Raw genomic sequence first — 13,289 nt, 5'->3', positions numbered from 1 at the left:
TATCTGTCTACCTACTCCCTCGTTAGTCTGAGGCCACCTGACTCTAACATTCACTTATATACTAATGAGATTCCTAGTGGTCAGTCGGTGAATTACAATACAACCAGGATATCCAGCAAAGGCAGAGTATCTTGAGTGAAGGTCCCTGGGGGCCCGACTAATGCTCATCATCCCAGTGGGTGCCAGAGGGCCCTGACCTGACTCCTGAAGGAGGTGGGGCAACTGGAGGGAGGTCAAGGTGCCTCATCCCCATCTGGCCTACATCCTGACAGTGTCCAGCAGTGTGTGTGGTCGTGGAGTGCATGATGATTGCAGATCTGGTAGGACAGCCTTGACCAAGGTTTCCATGCTGGTTGACATGGTGTTCAGAGGAGAAGGAGCAGAGGTTGGGTAAAATGCATGTCCCCTGTGTGTGATGCACCCTCCCCAGAAGGAACAGAGAATAGAGTGTGAGCAACATGACAGATAGGATGGTTAAGCATTGAAGGTCCTGTTGGTATGTGTCCCCCGCGACTGAATGTGTGAGATCCAGGAAGACAGTAGCCATTTGAGTACATGACACCATGCTGAGAGTTTGCTCGTGGAAGGAGCTAAGATTGGAATTACCCTGGCAGCATAGTTGAGATCATTTATCTGCCTCCAGCGTTTGATGGTACATTGTGGACAGGTGGCAGCCATGCTAACCTTCTGGGCAATGGCTGGACAACTATGGCTGATGTGCTTCTTTGAGCCATCCCTGGTGTAGAGCACATGCCAGTGGGCCTAAAATTCCCGAAGGAGGGCATCGAGATCCCTGTCATTAAAATAATAATAATCTTTACTACTGTCACAAGTAAGCATAAATTAACACTGCAATGACGTTACTGTGAAAATCCGCTAGTCGCCACACTCCAGCACATGTTCGGAGGGAGAATCATAGAATTTACAGTGCAAAAAGAGGCCATTCGGCCAATCAAGTCTGCAATCAAGTCCCTTGGAAAGAGCACTCCACTTAAGCCCACACCTCCACCCTATTCCCGGAACCCAGTAACCGTACCTAATATTTTTGGACACTAACGACAATTTATCATGGCCAATCCACCTAACCTGCACATCTTTAGACTGTGGCAGGAAACCGGAGCACGAGGAGGAAACCCACACACAAACGGGAGATTGTGCGCACTCCGCACAGACAGTGACCCAAGCCGGGAACCGAACCTGGGGCCTGGAGCTGTGAAGCAACAATGTTAGCCACTGTACTACCATGCCATGTTCGATTCACGGCTTGGGTCACTGTCTGTTCGGAGTCTCCACGTTCTCCCCGTGTGTGCGTGGGTTGCCTTCGGGTGCTCCGGTTTCCTCCCACAGTCCAAAGATGTGCAGGTTAGGTGGATTGGCCATGCTAAATTGCCCTTAGTGTCCAAAATTGCCATTCGTGTTGGGTGGGGTTACTGTGTTGTGGGGATAGGGTGGAGGTGTGGGTTTGGGTAGGGTGATCTTTCCAAGAGCCTGTGCAGACTCGATGGGCCGAATAGCCTCTATCTGCACTGTAAAGTTTATGAAAATCTATGAAAATCACAAGTAGGCTTACATTAACACTGTAATAATGTTACTGTGAAAATCCCTCAAGTACACTGAGGGAGAATCCAGAATGTCCAATTTACCTAAAAGCATGAATTTCGGGGCATGTGGGATGAAACTGGAGCGCCCGGAGGAAATCCACATAGACAAGGGAAAAACGTGCAGACTCCGCGCAGACAGTGACCCTAGTCAGAAATCGAAACTGGGTCTCTGGCCCTGTGAAGCAATAGTGATAACCACTGCACTGCTGTGCCACCCATCAAACCAAGCTACTGGTACTTACATGAATTAAAATCTGATTTTCCGCAAGGAGATTCGGATATAAAGTAAAGTAAACTCGACATAGTCACAAATGACCATAGGATACTCTCCCCTTTGAGAGAGAGAGAGCTGACTGGTGGTGATTTAACCGGAGAATCACCACAACTCGGGCAAGGGAAACGTTAAGAAGGTGGATCTTCATGAATCACCTCAGCCAGTACCGGAATTGAACCCATGCTGTTGGCCTCGATCTGCATCACAAACCAACTGTCCAGCTAACTGGGGAAAATTACTGTAACTAGATGAGTTTTTAAACCTGCAGTCTGTGGTGAATGTATTTCACCTAATGCATGAGCTGTCTGGACTGTCTGTAATGATGTGACCCATGACCTGGAAGTGATGATACGGGCTACTTCCAGGTACTGTACTGGAACCCCGGTGGGCTCCGCCCCTGGCTCCGCCCTCACCGGGGCCATATATAGTCCGGCCACCTGTGGGTGACACTCATTTGTACAGCCGACTCTGGCAGGCGAGTTCATGGATATTGAAGCCTAATGTTCACTCGTTCTCACGGTCTCACAGTGAATTGACGATATAACACAGTCGTTAACATAGGATTTTTATTTTTCAATCTTATGAAGAACTGTTTTATAAATTTAAGAGCAGCATTTTTGAATGGATTTAAAACATTGATGCAAGCACGATGCAAGACTAACTTGATCTTAATGCCAACAAATCTGAAGCAAGAAAAGATAATAAGTATTCAGCTAATTCTAAGTGAAATTAACTGGGTAATGGATGACACACAGAAATCAAGTTAATTGTCAACCACTATGAAATGCAAATCATTGTTGAAAATAATTTTCCCATTTTCCTCTCTTGAGCACTGAGGATGGCGTAGGTAACGAAGAACTTCAGCCTTCAGATCCGGAGGGGCAGTTTTCCTGAAGTCTGCTACCTCAGTGAGGAAATCCAACAGACGTTCCCCATTTTCATTCCCTTCAATGAAACACTCTGTGATATCCATGTCAGAGGGTAGCTCATAGATCTGATACTTCACTCTCATTTCATCAAGCACTTTTTGGACACCAAGGAAACCACTTTTGGTCGGAAAATGGGATCCAGCTTTTTTCCAAAGTGAATGCCATCCACCATCACCTGTTAACAGTAATATGTGAAATACAATTGTCAAACAAAATGAATTGAAATGCAGATATGTGGAAATGAGGAGCTTTCAAGGTGATCGAGACAAGTTTGGTGCCTGGGCAAACACATGGTAGATGCAGTGTAGCATGGGTAAATGTGACGTTTTACACTTTGGTGTGAAAATCAGAAGGGAAGAATATTATTCAAAAGGTGTTATATTGCGAAGGGTGGATGCACAAAGGGTGGTACACCAGTCAATGAAAGTGGAGAGGCAGGTGCAGCAAGCAATTATGAAAACAAATTGTACGCTGGCCTTCATTGCAAGAGGATTGGAGTTCACAAGTAGGGATGTCTTACTGCAGTTATACAGGGTCTTGGTGAGACCAAATCCTGGAGCATTGCATGCAGATTTGGCCTCCCTACCTGAGAAAAGATATACTTGCCATAGATGACGTGCATCGGGGGTCCAATAGGCTGATACCAGGGTTGGTGGGACTGCTCTATGAGGAGAGATTGGTTTGAATGGGCCTATATACACTAGAGTTTCGAAAGGTGAGAGGAGATATGTTTGAAAGGTATTAAATTCTGACAGGACTGGACAGACTAGATGCAGGCAGGATGGTTTCTCCTGGTTGTGGGGTTTAGATACAGGGAATGCAGTGTCAGGGTACAGTCATTTTAGACTGAGATGGGGAAAAGTTTCCTCAGTCAAAGGACAGTGAATCTGTGGGATTCTTTGCCACAGGAGGCTGTGGAGGCCTGATCACTGAATACATTCAAGGTATAAAAAGCAGGACCTCTAGGGTTGTAATCTCAGGATTACTCTCTGTGCCACATGCCAGTGAGGCTAGAAATAGGAGGATAGTTCAGCTAAACACGTGGCTAAACTGATGGTGGAGGAGGGAGGGTTTCAGATTTCTGGTCCATTGGGATCTCTTCCGGGGCAGTTGGGATCTGTACAAAAAGGACGGGTTGCATCTTAACTTGAGGGACACCAATATCCAGGTTGGGAGGTTTGCTAGATTCACTCGGGGGGGATTTTAATTAGTGTGGCAGGGTGTGGGAACCAGAGCGTTAGCTGAGAATGTGTAATAACTGAAGGGGACATAGAGAACAAAAATGAGAGAACAACATCACCCTCAGGCAGAGCTAAAAAGGTGACAAGTATGAGAAGGTTTGTGGTTAATGCAGGACTGAGGGTGTTGTACCTTAATAAGTGCAGTGTACGGAACAAGGTAAATGAGCTTGTTACGCACATTTAAATTGGCCGGTATGATGTTGTGGGGATCACAGAGACGTGGCTGCAAGGGGAACAGGGTTGGGATCTAAATAGACAAAGATATGTGTCCTATCGAAAGGACAGGCAGCTAGGCAAAGGAATGAAGTTAAATTGATAGCAAGGAGCGATATAGGATTAGAAGGCATTGAATCTCTCGGGTAGAGTTGAGGAATCGTAAAGGTAAAAAGACCCTGATGGGCGTTATGCACCGGCCCCCGAGCAGTAGTCAGGACGTGGGCAGAAAATAAATCAAGAGATAGAGAAAACATGTAAAAAAGGCAACATTACAATAATCGTGGGGGACTTCAATATGCAGGCGGACTGGGAAAATCAGGTTGCTAGTGGATTCCAAGAAAAATAATTTGTGGAATGTCTAAGAGATTTTTTTTGCAGCAGCTTGTAACAGAGCCGACTAGGGAACAGGCAATACTGGATTTGGTGATGTGTAATGAGGCAGACCTGATAGGGAACTTAAGGTGAAGGAACCCTTTGGGAGCAGGGATCACAATATGGTAGAATTTACCCTTCAGTTTGAGAGGGAGAAGCTGGAATCAGATGTAATGGTAGTACAATTAAATAAGGGTAACTACAAAGGCATGAAGGAGGAGCTGGCCAGAGTTGATTGGAAAATGAGCCTAGCAGAGAAGACAGTGGAGCAGGAATGGCAGGAGTTTTTGGGGGTGACTCAGGAGGCAGAACAGAAATTCATCCCAAGGAGGAGGAAACATGCTGAAGGGAGGACAAGGCATCCATGGTTGATGAGAGAAGTCAAGGACAGTGTGGTGGTATGTATTAAGGGCAATACGGTACACCATGAATGCCGAGGAGCCATTGGAGGACAGATGCTGGATCCCGATTGGAATCGCCGCCTACTGGGCTCCACCCAGATAGGCGGGGTATAAGAACCTGGGTTAATCCCCGCAGCTGCATTCTGTGACTGAGCTGCTGGGGAACGAGTCTGAACAAGTCTGCTCAATAAAGCCTCGATTGAAGTTCTTTACGTCTCGCCTCGTGTGTGATCGATGGTGCTACAGACAGCATAAAAGCAAAAGAATAAGAATACAAGGTGGCAAGGATTTGTGGGAAGCCAGAGGATTGGGAATCCTTTAAAAGCGAGCAGAGGACAACTAAAAAAGCAATAAGGGGGCGAAGATGAAATCTGAGTGCAAGCTAGCTAATAATATAAAAGAAGATAGGAAGAGATTTTTTCAATATTTAAAAGATGAGAGGCAAAAATAGACTTTAGACCAATGGAAAATATGGCCTGAGGAGTGATAATAGGAAATAAATAAAAGGCAGAGGAACTGAATAGTTACTTTGCATCAATCTTCACGGTGGAAGACACCAGTGGGATGCCAGAGCTCCAGAAGAATCAGGGGTCAGAGGTGAGTGCAGTGGCCATCACTAACGAGAAGGTTGTGAGAAAACTGAAAGGACTGAAGGGGAATAAATCACCTGGACCGAATGGACTACACCCCAGGGTTCTAAAAGAGATAGCTGAGGAGATTGTGGAGGCATTGGTGGTGATTTTTCAGGAATCACTGGAGGCCGGAAAGGTCCCAGAGGACTGGAAAGTGGCTAATGTAACACCGCTACTTATGAAGGGAGGGAAACAGTAGACGGGAAAATTACAGGCCGGTTAGCCTGACTTCGGTCATTGGTAAGATTTTAGAGCCCATTATTAAAGATGAGATGGTGGAATACTTGGAAGTGCAAGATAAAATAGGACTGAGTCAGCAAGGCTTCGTCAAGGGGTGGTCATGTCTGACAAAACTGTTAGAATTCTTTGAGGAGATAACAGGGAAGTTAGACAAAGGAGAACAGTGGATGTGATTTATTTCGATTTCCTGAAGGCCTTTGACAAGGTGCCAGATAGGAGACTGCTAAATAAGTTAAGAGCCCATGGTATTAAGGGTAAGATTATGGCATGGATAGAGGATTGGCTGACGAGCAGAAGGCAGAGAGTGGGGATAAAGGGGTCTTTTTCAGGATGGCAGCCGGTGACTAGTGGTGGGTGTGCTCGAACCAGGAAACGTGGAAATTGTGCAGGCCTGCAGGTGATAGTGAAACAATGCGGCCCCAAAGCCCCTCTGCCTAGCTTACTCCTAGCTAATGTCCAATCTCTAGAAAACAAGCCAGACGAAATTAAAGCCAGACTCACTTTTCAAAGAGAACTGAGGGACTGCTGTGTGCTCTGCTTCACGGAGCCATGGCTCACTCCTGCTTCACCGGACTGTGCCTTACAACCAGAGGGCTTCTCAATCCACAGAATGGACCATACGGCGGCCTCAGGCAAGTCTAGGGGAGGTGGGGTCTGCCTCCTAATCAACACCTCCTGGTGCCTAGATGCAGCAACACTGGCGAGTTTCTGCTCCCCGGACAAGGAATACCTGATGCTAAAATGCCGCCCCTTCTACCTTCCGCGGGAGTTCAGCTCCGTTATCCTGGCGGTAGTTTACATCCCACCCCATGCAAATGTGAAAATCGCACTGCACAAAATATTCACCACCACAAATAGCCTTGAAACAAAACATCCTGAGGCCTTGTTCATTGTAGCTGGGGACTTCAATCAGGCCAAGCTCAAGAGCGTACTACCAAGTTACCACCAACACGTCACCTGTTCCACCATAGGCCCAAACATCCTGGACCACTGCTACACAAATATCAAACATGCCTACCGCTCTATCGCCCGCCCACACTTTGACAAATCTGACCACAAGGCTGTGCTCCAGCTCTCTGCTTATGAGCAAAACCTGAAGCGGGAGAATTCATAAGAACATAAGAACTAGGAACAGGAGTAGGCCATCTGGCCCCTCGAGCCTGCTCCGCCATTTGATGAGATCATGGCTGATCTTTGTGGACTCAGCTCCACTCTCCGGCCAGTATACCATATCCCCGAATCCCTGAATCCCTTTATTCTTTAGAAAGGTATCTATCGTTTTCTTAAAAACGTTTAAAGAAGGAGCCTCAACTGCTTCACTGGGCAAGGAATTCCAGAGATTCACAACCCTTTGGGTGAAGAAGTTACTCCTACACTCCGTCCTAAATCTACTTCCCCTTATTTTGAGGCTATGCCCCCTAGTTCTGCTTTCCCCGACCAGTGGAAACAACCTGCCCGCATCTATCCAATCTATTCCCTTCATAATTTTACATGTTTCAATAAGATCCCCTCGCATCCTTCTAAACTCCAATGAGTACAGTCCCAGTCTACTCAACCTCTCGTCATAATCTAATCCCCTCAACTCTGGGATCAACCTAGTGAATCTCCTCTGCACTCCCTCCAGTGCCAATATGTCCTTTCTCAGGTAAGGAGACCAAAACTGAACACAATAATCCAGATGTGGCCTCACCAACACCTTATACAATTGCAGCATAACGTCCCTAGTCTTGAACTTCATCCCTCTAGCAATGAAAAACAAAACTCGATTAGCCAGAAACTTATAGCCAAGTTCCGCACACATGAGTGCGGCCTCAACCGGGACCTGGGATTCATGTCACATTACATTCATCCCCCACCATCTGGCCTGCGAAATCCTACCAACTGTACTGGCTTGACACAATTCACACCTCTTTACCCTGGGGTTACCCCATCTCTGGATCTGTAAAGATTTAATCACCTGCTAATGCTCGCATTCCAAGCATTGTTTGGCATCTTTGAATTTGTCTATATATGTGTTTCTCGAACAGACCTCTTCATTCACCTGAGGAAGGAGCAGCGCTCCGAAAGCTAGTGACATCGAAACAAACCTGTTGGACTTTAACCTGGTGTTGTAAGACTTTGTACTGTGCTCACCCCAGTCCAACGCCGGCATCTCCACATCATGGGACACTGGCATCAGTTTTGGGACAGGGGGGACCTATACCGTTGGGATGGTCTCCACCTGAACCGAGCTGGGACCAGTGTTCTGGCGAAAAGAGTAAATAGGGTGGTCAGTAGGACTTTAAACTAAAGATTGGGGGGGAAGGGAAAGTCAGGGAACCAAGAGGTGAAGTAATCAGTGGGGACCGTAGCTGCTTAGGAATACAAAAAAACACGAACAGACAAAACTCAAGTGTGGTTACGGTTGTCCCCATCCCACAAAATATGACACAGTGTATGGAAAGGCTCAGTAAACCAAGGTCCACCACACGAAGAAAACAAAAAGGGACGGTCAATAGAGAATTAAAGCTTCTATATTTAAATGCGCGCAGTGTACGGAACAAGGTAGATGAGCTTGAGGCCCAGATTGTGACTGGCAGGTATGATGTGGTAGGCATCACAGAGACATGATTGCAGGGGGTTCAGGACTGGCATTTAAACATCCAGGGATTCACAACCTATCGAAAAGACAGAGAGGTGGGCAGAGGGGGCGGGGTTGCCTTGTTAATTAGGAATTAAATTAAATCAATAGCACTAAACGACATAGGGTCGGATGATGTGGAGTCTGTGTGGGTAGAGTTGAGGAACCACAAAGGCAAAAAACCATAATGGGAGTTATGTACAGGCCTCCTAACAGTGGTCAGGACCGGGGGCACAAAATGCACCACGAAATAGAAAGTGCATGTCAGAAAGTCAAGGTCATAGTGATCATGGGGGATTTCAATATGCAGGTGGACTGGGTAAATAATGCTGCCAGTGGACCCAAGGAAAGGGAATTCACTGAATGTTTACAGGAGGGCTTTTTGGAACAGCTTGTGATGGAGCCCACGAGGGGACAGGCCATTCTGGACTTAGTGTTATGTAATGAGCCAGACTTGATTAAAGATCTTAAAGTAAGGGAGCACTTAGGAGGCAGTGATCATAATATGGTCGAATTCAATCTCCAATTTGAAAGAAAGGAGGTAGAATCAGATGTAAAGGTGTTACAGTTAAATAAAGGTAACTACAGGGGCATGAGGGAGGAACTGACGAAAATCGACTGGGAGCAGAGCCTAGTGGGAAAGACAGTAGAACAGCAATGGCAGGAGTTTCTGGGAGTAATTGAGGACACAGTACAGAGGTTCATCCCAAAGAAAAGAAACATTATCAGAGGGGGGATTATGCAGCCATGGCTGACAAAGGAAGTTAGGGAAAGCATCAAAGCAAAAGAGAAAGCCTAATGTGGCAAAGAGTAGTGGGAAGTCAGAAGATTGGGAAGTCTATAAAAACAAACAGAGGATAACAAAGAGAGAAATAAGGAAAGAGAGGATCAAATATGAAGGTAGATGAGCCAGTAACATTAGGAATGATAGTAAAAGTTTCTTGAAATACATTAAAAACAAACGGGAGGCAAAAGTTGACATTGGGCCGCTCCAAAATGACGCTGGTAATTTTGTGATGGGAGACAAGGAAATAGCTGAGGAACTAAATAAATACTTTGTGTCAGTCTTCACAGTAGAAGACATGAGTAATATCCCAACAATTCCGGAGAGTCAGGGGGCAGAGTTGAATATGGTAGCCATCACAAAGGAGAAAGTGCTAGAGAAACTAAAAGGTCTAAAAATTGATAAATCTCTGGGCCCAGATGGGCTACATCCTAGAGTTCTAAAGGAGATAGCTGAAGAAATAGTGGAGGCGTTAGTTATGATCTTTCAAAAGTCACTGGAGTCAGGGAAAGTCCCAGAGGATTGAAAAATCGCTGTTGTAACCCCCCTGTTCAAGAAGGGTACAAGGAAAAATATGGAAAATTATAGGCCAATTAGCCGAACCTCGGTTGTTGGCAAGATTCTAGAATCCATTGTTAAGGATGAGATTTCTAAATTCTTGGAAGTGCAGGGTCGGATTAGGACAAGTCTGCATGGATTAAGTAAGGGGAGGTCGTGCCTGACAAACCTGTTAGAGTTCTTTGAAGAGATAACAAATAGGTTAGACCAAGGAGAGCCAATGGATGTTATCTATCTTGACTTCCAAAAGGCCTTTGATAAGGTGCCTCACGGGAGACTGCTGAGTAAAATAAGGGCCCATGGTATTCGAGGCAAGGTACTAACATGGATTGACGATTGGCTGTCAGGCAGAAGGCAGAGAGTTGGGATAATAGGTTCTTTTTCGGAATGGCAACCGGTGACGAGTGGTGTCCCGCAGGGTTCAGTGTTGGGGCCACAGCTGTTCTCCTTATATATTAAGGATCTAGATGACGGGACTGGGGGCATTCTGGCTAAGTTTGCCGATGATACAAAGATAGGTGGAGGGGCAGGTAGTATGGAGGAGGTGGGGAGGCTGCAGAAAGATTTAGACAGTTTAGGAGAGTGGTCCAAGAAATGGCTGATGAAATTCAATGTGGGCAAGTGCGAGGTCTTGCACTTTGGAAAAAAGAATAGAGGCATGGACTATTTTCTAAACGGTGACAAAATTCATAATGCTGAAGTGCAAAGGGACTTGGGAGTCCTAGTCCAGGACTCTCTAAAGGTAAACTTGCAGGTTGAGTCCGTGATTAAGAAAGCAAATGAAATGTTGTCATTTATCTCAAGAGGCTTGGAATATAAAAGCAGGGATGTACTTCTGAAGCTTTATAAAGCATTAGTTAGGCCCCATTTAAAATACTGTGAGCAATTTTGGGCCCCACACCTCAGGAAGGACATACTGGCACTGGAGCGGGTCCAGCGGAGATTCACACGGATGATCCCAGGAATGGTAGGCCTAACATACTGAGGATCCTGGGATTATATTCATTGGAGTTTAGGAGGTTGAGGGGAGATCTAATAGAAACTTACAAGATAATGAATGGCTTAGATAGGGTGGATGTAGGGAAGTTGTTTCCATTAGCAGGGGAGACTAGGACCCGGGGGCACAGCCTTAGAATAAAAGGGAGTCACTTTAGAACAGAGATGAGGAGAAATTTCTTCAGCCAGAGAGTGGTGGGTCTGTGGAATTCATTGCCACAGAGGACGGTGGCGGCCGGGACGTTGAGTGTCTTTAAGACAGAAGTTGATAAATGCTTGATTTCTCGAGGAATTAAGGGCTATGGAGAGAGAGCGGGTAAATGGAGTTGAAATCAGCCATGATTGAATGGTGGAGTGGACTCGATGGGCCGAATGGCCTTACTTCCGCTCCTATTTCTTTTGGTCTTATGGTCTTATGGTCCCCAACTCCAAATCATCTATGTAAATTGTGAACAACTGCGGGCCCAACACTGATCCTTGAGGGACCACACTAGTTACAGGTTGCCAACCAGAGAAACACCCATTTATCCCCACTCTCTGCTTTCTGTTAGTTAACCAATCCTCTACCCATGCTACTACTTTACCCTCAATGCCATGCATCTTTAGTTTATGCAGCAACCTTTTGTGTGGCACCTTGTCAAGAGCTTTCTGGAAATCCAGATATACCACATCCATTGGCTCCCCGTTATCTACTGCACTGGTAACGTCCTCAAAAAATTCTACCAAATTAGTCAGACACGACCTACCCTTTATGAACCCATGCTGCGTCTGCCCTATGGGACAATTTCCCTCCAGGTGCCCCGCTATTTCCTCCTTAATGATAGATTCCAGCATTTTCCCTACAACCGAAGTTAAGCTTACCGGCCTATAATTACCTGCTTTCTGCCAACCTCCTTTTTTTAAGAAGAAAGTTGTGCATTGTTGGTCTGAGGAATTGGATGATCTCCTACGGGACTGCTTAGAGTCAGTGGACTGGTCAGTATTTAAAAACTCTGCGACCAGCCTGAACGAGTACACCAGTAACTGACTTCATTAGTAAGTGTATAGAAGACTGTGTGCCAAAGATGCAAATCTGCGTGATGAACAGGGCTATCCACTGCTTGCTGAAGTCTAGGTCTAAGGCGTTCAAGTCAGGCGACCCTGACCTCTACGAGAAAGCCAAATATGATCTAAAGAGATCCATCAAAGATGCCAAAAGACAGTACTGGACCAAGCACAGGTCCCAGGCTAACCACATGGATCCCCGCCATCTATGGCAAGGTCTGTAAGACATATCAGGCTACACGATGAAGGCATGTAAAATCGTCAGCTCCAACACACCCCTCCCTAATGAGCTCAATGCATTCTATGCCTGCTTTGAGCAAGAGGTCAGCGAGAGCGAGCGCTCCACCCCAGAAGCCGCGGATGAACTTGTATCTGAGATCACCACTGCAGACACCAGAGCAGCCTTCACGAAGGTCAACCCACGGATAGCCACTGGCTCGGATGGGGTACCCGGACGAGCACTCAGGTCTTGCGTGGATCAGCTGGCGGGGGTATTTGTAGACATCTTCAACCTCTCTTTACAACAATCTGAGGTCCCTATCTGCTTCAAGAAGATGACCATCATCCCTGGACCAAAAAAAAGGTCAAGCAGCGTGCCTTAATGACTATCGTCCAGTGGCTCTGACATCCATCATCATGAAGTGCTTCGAAAGGTTAGTCATGGCACGAATCAACTCCAGCCTCCCAGATTGCCTTGATCCACCACAGTTTGTTTGCCGGTGCAATCGGTCCATGGCAGACGCCATCTCCATGGCCCGGCACTCTACCCTGGAACACCTAGATAAAAACGACACCTATGTCAGACTCCTATTTATCGACTACAGCTCAGCCTTCAACACCATCATTCCTACGAAACTTATCTCCAAACTCCGTGGCCTTGGCCTCGGCTCCTCCCCCTGCAACTGGATCCTGAACTTTCTAACCCACAGACCACAATCAGTAAAGATAGGCAACAACACCTCCTCCATGATCATCCTCAGAACCAGTGCCCCACAAGGCTGTGTACTCAGCCCCCTACTATACTCCTTATACACCTATGACTGTGTGGCCAAATTCCCCTCCAACTCGGTTTTTAAATTTGCTGATGACACCACCGTAGTGGGTCGGATTTCAAACAATGACGAGACAGAGTATAGGAATGAGATAGCGAATCTGGTGAACTGGTGCGACGACAATAATCTCTCCCTCAATGTCAACAAAACAAAGGAGATTCTCATCGACTTCAGGAAGCGTAGTGGAGAACATGCCCCTGTCTACATCAATGCGAACGAAGTAGAAAGGGTCAAGAGCTTCATGTTTTTAGGTGTCCAGATCACCAACAACCTGTCCTGGTCCCCCCATGCCGACACAACAGTTAAGAAAGCCCACCAACGACTACTTT

The 13,289-nt window shown here is 46.3% G+C and overlaps 1 protein-coding gene across 1 annotated transcript in view; it reads right to left on the bottom strand.

The window, feature by feature from the left end:
• Window positions 1-2,427: 2,427 nt before the first annotated feature.
• Window positions 2,428-13,289, bottom strand: part of LOC140388207 (histamine N-methyltransferase-like) — an 80,122-nt gene continuing 69,260 nt past the window's right edge. Inside the window, exon 6 of the mRNA XM_072471998.1 lies at window positions 2,428-2,979. Within this exon, the coding sequence (XP_072328099.1) occupies window positions 2,639-2,979 (341 nt within the window). The 3' untranslated portion in view covers window positions 2,428-2,638. The remainder of the gene's footprint in view (window positions 2,980-13,289) is intronic.

Source organism: Scyliorhinus torazame, chromosome 2, assembly GCF_047496885.1.
Source record: "Scyliorhinus torazame isolate Kashiwa2021f chromosome 2, sScyTor2.1, whole genome shotgun sequence".
Classification (NCBI taxonomy): domain Eukaryota; kingdom Metazoa; phylum Chordata; class Chondrichthyes; order Carcharhiniformes; family Scyliorhinidae; genus Scyliorhinus; species Scyliorhinus torazame.
The sequence above is the reverse complement of the archived record's forward strand: the minus strand, read 5'-3'. Positions and strand labels throughout refer to the sequence as shown.